The following is a 14613-nucleotide window of genomic DNA, read 5'->3' on the forward strand; positions in this document are numbered from 1 at the left end:
GGCGGGGGTGGTGCGCGCAGGCGCGGGGCGGAGGCGGAAGCGGAAGCGGCGGGGGGCGCTAAGATGGCGTACCAGACCTTCCGGCAGGAGTACCTGCAGGTGCCGCCGGTGACGCGGGCCTACACCACGGCCTGCGTCCTCACCACTGCCGCCGTGGTGAGATGGGCAGCGGGGCCGGGGTTGGGGGCCGCGGGGGGTGCCCTCAGCGAGGGGGTCCCGTCCCTTACCCTCGTGAACGGGCGGTGCTGGGCAGGCAGCGCATCAGGGCCCCGGGGGGGCTGGAAGGAGCTAAAGCCCCGTGAACGTGAGCGGGCGGCTGAGCCGGTACCGAGGCCTTGCCCTGAAGCTGTGTGCGCTGACTGTGGTGGTTGGGCTCTTTACAGCACAGTGCTAGCGACTTATTTGCATTTGTGTAGCTCTTGTGTGGTGCATTGATTCGTTGTTCTATTCTTTTCCAGCAATTAGAGCTAATTACACCCTTCCAGCTGTATTTCAACCCCGAATTAATATTTAAACACTTTCAAGTAAGTGGTTCCTAAAGTATGAGAGATTTTAAAGTAATCTGGTGAGTGTGTAAGCGCTTGTCTTCTTGAAGTGGAGTGCTGTTAGTGGCTGTAACTCTTCACATTGTGGTTGTGTGTTAAAACTGCAGAGAGGAGATTGGTGCCTGTGACCCCTGCTCTTAAACTCATTGACTGTAGAGGAGGCTTCTGTTAGATTGTTATTTTCTATTTAGAAAGTAGAAATGAATTGTCAAATCTAAATGCCTTGCCTTTGTGTCATTTCCAGGTATGGCGGTTAATCACCAACTACTTATTCTTTGGACCAGTTGGCTTTAATTTTTTATTTAACATGATCTTTTTGTATCCTTCGTGACTCTTGTTTTCCCTCCTTGGAAAGCAGAGCTCCATAACTGCTCTGTGTGCAAACAGACAAGGTTCAATTCTGCTCCGTGTTGAAGTTACCAAGAGTGCAGTAATGCTAAGTTAACTGATGGCGTGGCCACCAATGGGATCTCTGTAACATATCAAGCACTCCGCCATTTATTTCTGTGCTGCTATGAACTTGTCATACGAGTCTGGTCCTTCAGGGGCTGTCCAGCTGGTTGGTTCTGAAATATGGGAGAAAATTCCTTCTAATATTTTTCTCCTGGTGCAGCCTCTCTGCTGAGGCATGCAGGATGAGGCAGTTAATGAACTAAACTGATACACAGGCTTAGATGCACGTTTCATATAAATGCAATCTTTTCCCCTTTGATCCTTCTCTAAACTCATTTGTTGTCAAATTTCCCTGACCTGTGACTCAGATATCGTTACTGCCGAATGCTTGAAGAAGGCTCTTTTCGAGGTCGGACAGCAGATTTTGTATTTATGTTCCTTTTTGGAGGACTCTTAATGACTGTATCCTTCCTATTTTTATTCCAAAATGCTTCAGTGAAGCTAAAGATAAATGAGCGAGAACTCAAATTGTGCTGTTAATTTCTCTTAATTCTTAGATGATAACGTTTTTTTTTGTAGCGTGAGAAGCAGTAGTATTTTTAAGTAGCTTTCAGTGCTTTGTGACTGTCATTTCTATGAGATATTAGGGTGATCTTTCACTCTTTTTGATGCTTGACAGAATTATGGAAGTGGATGAGGGGACTGCTCAGGTGCGTAATCACACCTAGGTTATCTAACAAATGCTTTTGCTTCAGTGGTTTCATGCTAGATTTTATTTTTAGTGTTTATTCCTGCTCTGCATTCTGCTACAAGTGTTGAATTTGATTGACCGTAAATGTGATTTACTTGAACCTGGGAAAGAAGAAGGAAGAGCTGTGTGGAAAATGTGGGATTATAGATCAAGCTGTCAAATTCTTCTCATGCTTGACCTCAAAACAATTATTTGCTGCGTTGTTTTCTTTAACTACCCATCGGAGATCTTTGGGCTGTTTGTAAACTTGGTTTTCCTGGGTCAGGCCTTCACAATAATGCTCGTGTACGTATGGAGCCGCAGGAATCCCTATGTCCGTATGAACTTCTTTGGTCTTCTCATCTTTCAAGCTCCGTTTCTACCTTGGGTATTGATGGGCTTTTCACTGCTTTTGGGGAACTCCATCATTGTGGATCTCTTAGGTAAGGAGCTGTGAGAATCACAAGGCTAATGCTGCTGATGATGTTTGACATTAAACAAGAAACATGGGGGGAAAAAAAAACATAAAGGCTGATTGCCTCTGAGGCTTACTGTTAGTTAGTCTCATATAGTGATAGTAGATTTGTGCCAGACTCTTCTGATTTCCAAACTTTGTAGTGTATTTTGTACTGTAACAAAGATTAAAAGAGCTTATGAGGTGTTGGCTCTTCCGTGCTTGAAATGTGCACAGATAAACAGTCTGATTACCAGTATGAGACTATTGATATCGAGCATAGTACTGTTTTTATTAACTCTAGTGAAGCCATAACATCATCGTTTTATGACAAGTGGTTTTCCTTGTGTTTATGTCTTACACTGTAAATTAAGCTCATTGTCTGATGTCAGCACATTTCGATGGGCTTTGTATTTCTATACCTCATTATATTTTCTGTGAAGAAATCGGTGTGTGTTTTTTTTTTTTCCCTCTGAAAATTCTTGTTAAGTATTTGTGAGTTGTAAAGAAGCGCTGGAAAATAACCATTTGATATTTCTTCATGTACTAGGCATTGCTGTTGGGCATATATATTTTTTCTTAGAGGATGTCTTTCCCAATCAGCCTGGTGGTGGAAGGCTTCTGAGAACGCCGTCTGTCCTGTAAGTATTGCTTTCTGGTTTGAAACAGATAGAGAAACAGCGCTTGTGTGGAAAATGCTTTATAATTTGATCTAAGTGACTTCTAGTAAACAAGGGAATTTGAGTCAGAATTGCAGTATATCTGTACTTGTTTATTTAACTTGTGTGTTGCCAAACGAGGGAGGGAATTCTGTCAAGTGTTTAAGTGGGAGCTTTCTTATTGAGGGGAGGGGCTGAGGGGTTTGTGTAGCTCTTGATTTCTTTGTTAATGCTTAGTAGTCTTTACCAATTTCTGCCTGTTGGTGGCACCAAAAGTGCACGTGAGGAATAAGAATCCAGCTGTGCACGAACAGAGTAATTGTTAAGTGAAATATAGCTAGTAATTTTTTGTCTGAAAAGCATCCTCATTTCACAACTTTAGCAGATGTCATTGCTTGTATTATTGAGTACTGCTCCTACTCAGTTTATGTATGTGTGTAGAATTGAAGCAGTCTAGATTTTATTACTAAACATCTATTCTAAAGAAAAGAAAACACTACTTTTTTTTTTTCTGCTTTCTAGGAAAGCAATATTTGATACTCCGGAAGATGATCCTAATTACAATCCTTTGCCAGAAGAACGGCCAGGAGGATTTGCATGGGGAGAAGGTCAACGTCTTGGAGGCTAATTAGATGGCTGTGCCAAAACCCAGCAACGACTGGGAGAGACGAACCTGGAGTTCTGTCCTGGGGAATCCCTCGTTCTCCGTTGCAGAAAGAACACTCTTCATCAGCTCTGTGGTTTTGAATACAAGCACTTTATGAAATGGCAGTCTAATCCAAGATACTTCCAGGCTACCAGTGTCTTCCCTAGCCAGGGAACTTATTGTGCTGGTAATGCAAATATTAATCCAGTGGAGCCAAAAAAAACTAAAACTGGAAACAATTTCCTGTCAACTTCAGTGAACAAGACCATGAGTACTTGTTTGAAGTGATTTCTAAAGCAATTTTTCAAGTTATTTGATACAGGAAATTATACGGGAAACTTTACAGGGGACAAAAAAGCCTTTTTTAACTCCTTTTTTATTCTTGGATAAAACAGCTACAAGATGGGTAAGAGTGCAAGTCCCTATTTCAATGGTAAATGTTTTTTAGTTCGAGATGGTAGTGTCTCCAGTCTTCTTTGAAGTGTAAGAAATACACTATTCAGCATAATATAGTATTTTTGGAACGTGCCTCTGTGTGAATGTACTTGCAGGCTGTGACTACACTTTGATGGCTTTTCCCCCGGAGACTGTGTGTTGTGATAACCAGGTGTGACTCTTACTGGTTTGTTAAAGAGGTAGTTCTACACCACGGGCACACTTCTAGAAGTTGTTACGTTCCTTGGAGCACTAGGAAAGAGTTTGTCTGGAGTTGGAACTGCTCAAATATCTCAGATAATGAGTTGAATAAAATGTTTTCTGGATCCTTTGTTAATCTTTTGTATAATACCTCTATAGGCCGGAGGGAGAGATGGGAAGAACAGGTCCCAAGAGTAAGCAAGTTTCCTGCAGCAGTCTCTCAGAACTGTGAAGAAAAAGGCTGGTTCATAGCATGGTAGACGTGTAGTCTGTGTGTGAAGCTTGCCAGGGAAGGACTGCGTGTTGGAGGAGCTGTTCTGCAGGGTCACACAGATTTGTAGGGGTTGGAAGGGACCTCTGGACAGGTCTCTGGTGCAGTTCCCTGCAGCAGGTCACAGCTGGGTCCTGAGCATCCCTGCTGCTCCAGCGCTTCCTCATTTTCACAGTAAAGCTGGTGTTAGCATGGGACTTCTGTGTTCCAGTTTTTGCCCCTTGTTCTATTGCTGCAAGGCCATGCATGGGGTTTGGTTGGAGCTAAGCCGTGTTGATTCATAAACACAAGGAAGTCAGAGCTCAGCTCATCTGGTTCAACCACATTTAGACATCATCTGTCCTGGGCAGGGGAACTGATGAAAGCCATCGTTTCGTTCCGTGTTTAAGAACCTTAGCGCTCCCCGGTAGGGCTGTGTAGGCGCGGAGGGAAGGACCGCTCCGCCCGCCGCTCCCAGCGCTCCGCGCGCCCCACGCCGCCTTGAGGGCGGGCACCGCAAGATGGCGGCGCGGTGCCCCGTGCGGAGCGGCTGACGGTGCTCCCCCGCCATGCTGCCCCCCCCCCCCGTTTTCTTCTTTTTAAATGTAATTTTTACCCAGATCTTCAGTACCATCCAAGCCAGATTGTTCAGTTGTCATTTATGGAATTAATAAAACATCATCACTTTTGTATGGGCATTATGTTGCCTAAATAACTCACAAAATTTATNCCGGCCCCCGCCGCCGCCCGCCGCCTCGCAGCGCCGCGAGCTGCCCATCTTCCAGGCGCGGGGGCCGCTCCTCAGCCAGCTGCGGGGCCTGGACTGCGCCGTGCTCATCGGTGAGCGGCCGGGGCGGGAAGGGGGCGGCGCTGAGGTAACTGCAGTGAGGTGCCGCTGCTGAGGTGCCGGCCCTCAGGTGTCCGCTGAGGGAGGACGCAGCCGCGGCGGGGAAATCCGGCTCGTCAGCGGACATCTCAGCTCCGCGTTCAGGAGCGCTTAGCGGCGTTGGGGCGATCCCTTCGGGTCCGAGCACAGCTCCCTGTCGGACTGTCGAGGTCTGAAGGCTCCCAGGGTCTCGTAGCTCCCGGGAGTTTCAGCTGGGTGAAGTGAGCTGTGCTCAGGAGGGTTCCTGTGGCTGGAGCGCGGTGCTGGGTCCGTGCCTGCCCTGCTGCTGGCTTCCTGTGTGGCTTTGGGCAGCTTGTCCAAATGCTTCCTGCCTTCAGCTTCCCCATCAATTAAAAGTTGGCGTAAGAAATGAGTTGGGACCTTTTGTTTGAAGATGCTCTAGATGCTTTCCCGCATCTGTGCTCAGTTTTGGGCTCCTCAATTCAAAAAAGACAAGGGTTTCCTAGAGAGTCCAGCAGAGGGCCACAGAGATGATCGGGGGCCTGGAGCATCTCTCATACAAAGAACGACAAAGAGACCCAGCTTCAGCAGAAGGTTGGACTTGATGATCTCCAGAGATCCCTTCCAATGCCTGCAATTCTGATTTCTATTCCCTTGATCTTCTTCAGGAGAAACAGGCTCAGGAAAGACCACTCAGATCCCTCAGTATCTCTATGAAGCAGGAATTGGCCGCCAGGGTATCATTGCTGTGACACAGCCTCGCAGAGTAGCAGCTATATCCTTAGCTACCAGAGTCTCGGATGAGAAGAGGACGGAGCTGGGGAAACTGGTAGGTGCCTTCCCAGGGACTTCAGAGAGCTGTTTTAGTGCTGCAGTGTCATTAATGGAACGGATAAGGTAAAAATGCTGGAGTTCTAAGTGTGGTAGGTAGTCCTCAGTAATACGCTTGAATGGAAAAAAAAATGGCTTTTTGCTGCTGTTGTGGCTCAGGGGAACCTCCTGTTTGACTGTAGTTCTTTATTTGGTGATTATCTGTGTTCTGTTATTTGGAAAAATACCGGTTAATGAATAAAATGAACAAACAAAAAATGCACTCTCTTTTTATCGCTTCTTTTCTTCCCTGTATCAGAAGTAAAGGAGAGCGGAGAGCTGAATCTTTGCAGGTCTGTGAACCTGTGGGAGAAAAGTGGAGGAAAAGAACTTCCCATAAATAAAATGGTTCAGAGGGCGTGCGGTAGTTTCTAGTACAGGCTAAAGGAGAGGAAACCTATAGTATTTCTGATGAGCTTCCAGTTGGGATAAAGGTTATGGGCTGCAGTGTTGGGAGCTTCCTTTGGGTGTCACGTTGGTCTGGTTGATATGTGGCACTTTGTGGTTCTCCTTTGTGGTACAACAGCAATGAGGAATGTAAATAACTTTGTGTTTATGCTTTCTGTAACGATCGCTTCCTTAGGTTGGCTACACTGTGCGCTTCGATGACCTTACATCTGATGAAACTAGAATCAAGTTCTTAACGGATGGCATGCTGCTCCGTGAAGCCATTGGGGATCCCATATTGCGGAAGTACAGCGTTATCATCCTGGATGAAGCCCATGAGAGGACCATCCATACTGATGTGCTCTTTGGAGTGGTGAAAGCTGCGCAAAAGAAGCGAAAGGAATTGGGCAAACTGCCCCTAAAAGTATGTTCAGCTAGGATGGCAGGGATGGGGCTTGGACTCTGCGCTCTATGAGCAACAACTGGAGTTTACAGTGTGTTTCAAATGTTAGCCTTGCATATTTTCCATTCCTGAAAAATCCCTTTACATCTGAATAGTTTAGGGTGGCCAAATTACGATGTGTTGCTGAGAGTGCCTCGGAGGCAGGAGCTTTCTGTCTCTTATTGCAGCTGTATGATATGCTTGTACTGAGGAAAGAGATTGTGTGTATGTGTCAGGTCGTGATTTGGAGCATGCACACACTGCTCATCTGAAGATGTGTGCAAATTGCACAATGGCCTGCACGCATGCACCTTGGCTTTGATGGGGAAGGCATGTTCATGTTCAACAGACTGTTGTGCAGCCTCATTTTGTGGGTGCTCAGCTCTGTTTATTAGTGTCAGAAGAGAACTCTACTGTGCCTTCTCACTCATTTTCTCATACCAGCACATCACACTTGTTAAAGCTGTTGGCTTTGGTATTACACAAGCAAAGATCACTTCCATCCCAAACTGTGTGTGCTTTTTGCTGTTCTGAGTCTGTATTGCAGCCTCAGGAAGCTGACTATTGGTTAGTCCTGACCAGTAAGTCTCCTCTGGATCTGAACTGCAGTGCTAACCCACTTTATGCTCATATTGTAGGTGGTTGTCATGTCAGCTACGATGGACGTCGATCAGTTCTCCCAGTACTTCAATGGAGCTCCTGTTCTCTATTTAGAAGGCAGGCAACATCCCATTCAGGTCTTCTACACCAAACAGCCTCAGAGCGATTACCTCCAAGCAGCACTGGTGTCAGTCTTCCAGATCCACCAGGTGTGGTTCTCTCATTAAGTCTGCACCTCCCTGGTGCCATTGTTTGTCATCTGGGGGGGCTCAGGTTGCTGTGGCATCGGCTCTCAGCCCGTCTAGCATGGAGATGGCTTGAGCTTGCTGCCACTGAATTTCAGGTGCCTCTGAAGCGCTCACTGCATCCTCTGGGAAAAGTGGGTAACTGCAGAGCATGCTAGGTTAGCAAGTAGGAATCTATTAAAATAACAGCTAGATGAGATTAGATGTTTGAATGCAAAACTGACAGATAGTTAAATCATTTAATTAAACTGCTTGTTATCCTGTGTTTAATGCTTTGAAGATGCTCGTGTTGGTAGAATTATGGGGCTTCTACGTCAAGGCTGGAGTTGAAAAAAGATTGCTGTGCAAAGCTCCCTGGTATTAGTTCATACCTAATGTTTCTTTCACCTGAGTTTTCTGTGTTTACTGACTGGTACCTGGGTGCTTGCTGGCCCTCTCCCTTGCATGTTTTGGACAGGTAGGTGAATTTGAGTGATTCCTCCATCCTTGTTAAGACCCAATGCTGTGAAGTGCTGTTAACCCTTCACCTCTGGTGAATCCATTGGAATCTTAAGACTGATCTACACCTTGCATGGAACGTGTCTTTTCTTTCTTACATGCTTTGCTGACTTGCTAACAGGACAACATACTGGAAGACTTGCTGATATCACAAGCTCAGCTCTCCCTCCCTCTCCAATCTGTTGTAACTTTTCATTTGCTTTTTCCTCTGGCTCCAGGAAGCACCCTCTTCTCAGGACATCCTCGTGTTTCTAACCGGTCAGGAAGAAATTGAAGCAATGACCAAAACCTGCCGAGACATTGCCAAGCATCTCCCTGATGGCTGCCCACAGATGACAGTGATGCCTCTTTATGCTTCTCTGCCCTACTCTCAGCAACTCCGAGTCTTTCAGGCTGCCCCCAAGGTGAGGGAATGCGATAGGCAAACAGAACAAGTTTGTCTGCTTGCGTGAGTGTTTGGAAATAAACATAGAATTTCAGGGCTTAAAACAGGTGAGGAACTGTCTCCACTGACTTCAGGCTGAAAGATTCCAGTGCGATATAAGATGATGTAGCTTTGATGGAGTTAAGAGACATAGGATAAGTTGTCTGGGATCATGAAAAGAAGGAAGGATTAGGGACAGGGAAAAGGGGCAGAGGATTGGAAATTTGCCTTATTTTGCATGACTGTATGTCAGTATAACAGAAAAAAACACTATGGCAGGCCGGCCAAATGCTAAGGAAGCTGAGCACCTGGACATGTTTGGCAGGGCCGTAAGAATAGGAAATTGTGCAGCCTTGGCCCCCTTTGTACCTATCCAGCAGATAAACAGGAACTTAGATCTTGTGCCTGTGATAGAAATGGAACCAAAGTGGTTTAAAGATGCACTGATAACTCTTCTCCCAGGTAGTGTATTTCATTACAACAAGCGTAGGTGCATGTTTCAGAAACTGATTAGGAACCAGAGATTTTCTCCATTTACAAGATCTGGTATAGCAAACAAAGTATGTGGTTGTGGCATGCTGCAGTAGTATGCTGGCTGAAATTAGTGGCATTTCTCTACTGCAGCAAATCTAAGATGGCTTCTGACTGGTTTCAGTTTGCTCTTCCTCTTAGGGATGCCGCAAAGTGATCCTCTCCACCAACATCGCAGAAACCTCCATCACCATTTCGGGTATCAAGTATGTTGTGGACACCGGCATGGTCAAAGCAAAGAAGTACAACCCTGGTGAGGAGCTCTGGGGAACAACGGAGATGCTGTTGTAGAAGTTTGGGTGTTTTGAGGCAGTATGTTCCGTTGGCAGCTGATTTAAAGCACCCTCTGCACTGTCTAAATTAACATCCCCGGTTTTAAATGTGTACAGTAGTTGGGTAGGAAACTCCTGGGATTTTTTGTTAACTTCACAAGTTAATGTTTTTTCCTGTACTATGCGATCACTGACGGAAATGATGCTTTTCCATACTTAGAAATTGGTCTGGAAGTGTTGGCAGTCCAGCGAGTGTCAAAGGCCCAGGCTTGGCAACGAACAGGGAGAGCAGGGCGAGAGGACAGTGGGATCTGCTACCGGCTCTACACTGAGGATGAGTTTGAGAAGTTTGACAAAATGACAGTACCTGAGATACAGAGGTGAGAACATGTGGTGTGAAATTATTAATATCAAAGAATTGAGAGGTCTGGCTAGGGAGTTTTTCCTTTCAATCAGAACTAGCAGTCTGTTATTACCTCTCCCACTTTTGAGCTAACATAATACAGAATGTGCCACTCCTGCAGGCTCCATCAGGAGTCATCTTTATGCTGTCCATTGGGGCAGTTGGCAAGCTACTTGAGAGTCCATCTCTAGGTTGGGTACTTGGCCTTAATTAAGGGTCTGGGGTCCAGCATAACTGGATGTAGGGTGTGACTGTTCAGGAAGTCAGGTTTCACCAGCTGTCATTGGACTAGTTCGCAGCACTGGAATAGTTGGAGCACAGATCTGAGGACACGGTTCACTTTCTTCCCTAGGTTTTTTTAGGTTTTTTTTTTTTTTTGACTCTGTTACCTGCCTATAAGATGAGGTAATCTCAGTTGTCTTTTTCTGCCTATGCAGGTGTAACTTGGCCAGTGTGCTGCTTCAGCTCTTGGCCCTGAGAATTCCCAACATACTCACCTTTGACTTCATGTCCAAACCATCTCCTGGTAAGTGCTTACATAAGCAGTCTTGGGGAAAAAAATAGAAAAATGGGTCCCTAAGGAATTGCTTAAAAATAATGTCTTCAAGGCAGCCTGAGAAGATGGAATGTGGAAGGCAAGGGCTGCAGAAAGGGAGCTGTCTCTCTCTGCTGCATATGCTCATGGTCCCAAAGTCTCAGGTTCATTCATTGCTTGTGCTCATCAGAGCAGTCGTGGTTACAGCAGAAAGCTGGAGAGCCCAGCTTCCAAACAGAGCAAGGAGCACTTTTTAGTAAAGAACTACACCAAGAAAAGCCATAGAGAATCTCACATGACTTTTGCTCAAAGCTAGAGATGGTGGCTTTAGTTTTGCTTCTTTTCTTGCTACATAAATTGGAAAAGATGATTGTTCCGCTGGACAAAGGGGGATACATCATTGCTTGGGGCATTCATTTCTCTAAACTGATAAACTGAAAGTATTTGTCCCTCTGGTCTGGGGAAAGAGGTGGTGATGGTCGCTGCTGGTCCTTTTGGCTGGTGCTGGCAGTGATGTTTATGTCTCAGCCCAAACCTTCTTGTTTTGACAGATGCTATTCAAGCAGCAGTTGAGCAGCTGGACCTGCTGGGGGCTGTGGAGCGAAAGGAAGATCAGCTTGTCCTAACTCCCCTGGGAAGGAAGATGGCAGCCTTCCCGCTGGAACCAAAGTTCTCTAAAGTAAGAACTGCAGAACAACTAGCTGACTTTTATTTCACCTACTTTTCCCAGCACCGTTAGCATTTTTCTTTCAAACCACCAAAAACAAGGTCTAGAATTTGGGGTGACTGCAGCTGTACCACTATATTTGCAGTGCATTAATGAAGCACAGCTTCCTTCACAGCAGCAGTGCTGGTTTACCTGTCCTTTACTCATTTAAAGGAGATGTTTAAAAGCTGCTTTATTTCCTCTGGCACACCTGAAGCTGAAACAAGGCTAATTCCCTTGCTGTTCCTGGGATTGCCTGTAGCATGGTTTGACAGTTTCGGGAAGTGTTTGATACAGCAGTGGATTTGGGGCACCGTGTTTGTATTGCATCTGAAGTGGCTGGTCTCAAGAAAGAGCATGACAGTTTCTCTTAAAGGTGCTTGGTGGTTCTGTAGGAGGACATGAAGTTGTCCCTAAGCCCCAACGTGTATGAAATTGCCCTGAACAATGCTTGGTAAAGTTCCTGGGCTGTCAGTGAACAGAGAGGCCTTCCCACCTGGAGTGCATTTGGTCAACCAAAAATAAATTGTCTTCTTTCCAGACCATCCTCCTGTCCCCGAAGTTCCATTGCACAGAAGAGATTCTGACCATTGTATCGCTGTTATCAGTGGACAGTGTCCTGTACAATCCCCCGGCCCGGCGGGACGAGGTGCAATCTGTCAGGAAGAAATTTATCTCCAGTGAGGGGGATCACCTTACCCTGCTCAACGTGTACAGAGCCTTCAAAAATGTCAGCGGCAACAAGGTAGGATGCTCTGATTCCAGGGGTTGTGGTGGTGAGGAGTTCTTCTGGCTTACGGCAGTGACATCTGCATCCTTCACAGCTGATGCAGTCTGCATCCTTCCAAAGCACCTGTGACAACAGAGATCTTACTCATCCTTTACAGTGGGGTAACAGAGAAAGTTGTTCCAGTGCCAAAGGTTTCCCCAGAAGGCGCTGGCAGAACTGGTTATCAGAGCTCTGTGAGACCAGCTCTGTAAGCACAGAGCCTGGTTACAGCTGGAAATGAGGGAGTGGGAGGGTGCTGTGACTTGCTGCTAAATACCTAGACGTGCTCCATTCGCTGCAAAAACACTGAGCATATTTAAAAACGGGTTTTTTTATTTATGCTATTCTGTAAATTTCTCCGATTGATTTGTAGATCTGTAGACTAGTGTATCCCATTCTTTGCAACATCTCTACTCTTGTGTGATTTGTTTTCACCACCTGTGGGATATCAAGTGCTGTTTTGCAGCACGCAGTGACCTTGCAGAGCAGCTCTGAGTAGGAGGAGAACAGCAACAGGCAATTTCTTGGCGCTGTGGGAAGGGGGAGTAAGCAGGGGTAGTCCAGTCCGACAAGGAAATGAGATAGTGATTTTCTCTGAGAGAGACTGTGTCTTTGGAGGAATCTTCTTTGCATGCATCCAAAGCCAGCTGTGCTTCCTGGGTGAAGGAGCAGTCCCTTCTAACTCCTGATGTCTCTGCTGCAGGAATGGTGCAAAGAGAACTTTGTCAACGGCAGGAACATGATGCTCGTGTCAGACGTGAGAGCTCAGCTCAGGGACATTTGTGTAAAGGTAACTAGTTCCCATGCTGCATTTCTCTATTTCTTCTGTTTGCTTTTTTCTGTTTGTCCCCAAACTGATTTCTTTTGCCTCGCGTCCTAGGGGGAGGAAAACGTGGTTGTATTTTCAGGTTCTCAGAAGCAGTCAGGTAGAAGTCCTGACTGCAGCTGCATCCCAAAATCTCAGGTAGCTGTGCTATATGTGCCGCTGAGTGGTATCAGGCTCTGCAACCCATGGTTACTCATTTCTTCCTGGAGTCAGGCATTCAGTTTAGCAGCAGCATTCAAATCAGCAGCGTTCCTGCCGGTTGCACAATGTGAGGCACAGCGTGGAGCTGCTCCTGAATTACCTGCAGACATTTGTGATGGGGGAGCTGCCATTGGGTGCCACTGTCCCACTGTGAGCGCTGGTTCACCTGAAACTCATTCTCAAGATTCTCAACCAGTGCTGTGATCCATCTCCTTGCTCCTAGTCTGCATTAGCCTAGCACATACCTGGGCTGAGTTCCCTGTGGTTCTTTTACATTTCACATGCCAGGTGGGTTTAGGACACAATCTTGCCTGCTTTCAGAAGCCCGTTAAAATGGGGCTGTTTCCCCACTGGGGTGCACGTACACGCTTGTTCTTCAGCACAAGGACACTGTGAGAATAACTCCCCACTGTAATCCTGTTGGACAAGTGCAGTGACAACAAATAACACTGCAGCGAGCGTTTTCTTGCACTGCAGTGTGTGCAGATGGCAGAGTTCCCTGCAGCATGCCTGATGCTGTGGCCTCCAGCTCTCCTCCAGGCTGCCCAGGAGGGGGAGTGGGCTTTCAGGGTGGGTAGGACAGGCACAGTAGCACTGGAGGTTTAGGAGTGCACAGACCTTGCCAGGGCTGCTGTTTCCATGCAAAGCATGGATGCCAGCCCAGATGGAGCAGCAGGCACAGCCTGTCCCCTGCCTTTACCCAGGCAGAAAGAATTCTTTGAGAGCCTGCAAGTGAAGCTGGGGTAGTGCTTCAGCTAGCTCTGTGGGATCAAGCTCTTTTGGATTGAAGCTAGCAGAGGGAGTATCGGGAAGCGATCTGTGCTTCCAGGCTCAGCTGCACGCTGCCTGGCCTTGTTAGATGTGTTGTTAGGGATGTCTGGGCCCGTGCTGCGGGGTGCTGTAAGATGTGACCGGCTGCCTTGTCTGTCTGTCTCGCTGCCAACCAGTTAGCCATGCCCATGGAGTCCTCCCGTTCCGACACCGCAAACGTCCGCCGCTGCCTGGCTCACAGCCTCTTCATGAACGCCGCCGAGCTGCAGCCGGACGGCACCTACAGCACTGTGAACTCTCACCAGCTGGTGGCCATCCACCCCTCTTCCGTCCTCTTCCACTGCAAACCCTCGTGCGTGGTTTACAACGGGCTGCTTCACACCAACAAGTGCTACATGCGGGACCTGTGCGTGGTGGATGCGGACTGGCTGTACGACGCAGCGCCTGACTATTTCCGCAGGAAACTCAGAGCGGCCAAGAACTGAGGCGGGCTGCGGGACCACCAGGTGCAGGGCTGTCAGGCTCACTCTGCACGACTGTTTTCCATCTTGTAATGAGGGGGCGTGGAGGAACTGGAGGGTTTTGTCTTGCCGGTCTAAGGCAAACCTTAGAGGAAAACGGCATCTCTGGGAGAGCCAGACCTCGCGGGTCTCCACGGCGTTGAACAATTCTCCTCTTAACAGCTGATCTGTGAAAGGGGATCACAGCATGTGCTCGGTGTGGGAGAAGCGTAAGCTGGGGGTGGCAGAGAGGGGAGCTGGAGCCACAGGCCCGGTTTTTAACATTTGCTGAAATGGAACAGGCTTGTATATGAGGAAACAGGATCCTAGGTGCATCTTCGGACCTGATCTTTTTTGATGATAGCGTTTGTATTCCGGGCAGGTTTTATGGTTTGGGGGGGAAAAAAAAAAAAATACAGATTTCTACATATCACGGCGGAAAACACTGTGTTTTTTTTTTCTTTTACTGTTTC

General features: G+C 47.0%; 2 protein-coding genes across 2 annotated transcripts; both read left to right on the forward strand.

Annotated features, from left to right (window-relative positions):
- On the forward strand, positions 4-4188 carry DERL2 (derlin 2). The gene is made up of 7 exons (XM_021416054.1): positions 4-156; positions 459-524; positions 790-863; positions 1307-1400; positions 1916-2111; positions 2673-2763; positions 3304-4188. The coding sequence occupies exons 1-7, from the start codon at positions 64-66 to the stop codon at positions 3407-3409; spliced, it is 720 nt and encodes a 239-aa protein (XP_021271729.1). The 5' UTR covers positions 4-63; the 3' UTR covers positions 3410-4188.
- DHX33 (DEAH-box helicase 33) lies at positions 5050-14577 on the forward strand. The gene is made up of 12 exons (XM_021415967.1): positions 5050-5153; positions 5829-5989; positions 6614-6841; positions 7498-7668; positions 8421-8606; positions 9299-9410; positions 9650-9809; positions 10270-10358; positions 10919-11046; positions 11615-11818; positions 12546-12632; positions 13817-14577. Exons 3-12 carry the CDS (start codon positions 6683-6685, stop codon positions 14123-14125), a joined length of 1605 nt encoding a protein of 534 aa, XP_021271642.1. The 5' UTR covers positions 5050-5153; positions 5829-5989; positions 6614-6682; the 3' UTR covers positions 14126-14577.

This window comes from Numida meleagris, chromosome 18 (assembly GCF_002078875.1).
Source record: "Numida meleagris isolate 19003 breed g44 Domestic line chromosome 18, NumMel1.0, whole genome shotgun sequence".
In the NCBI taxonomy this organism is placed as follows: Eukaryota; Metazoa; Chordata; class Aves; order Galliformes; family Numididae; genus Numida; species Numida meleagris.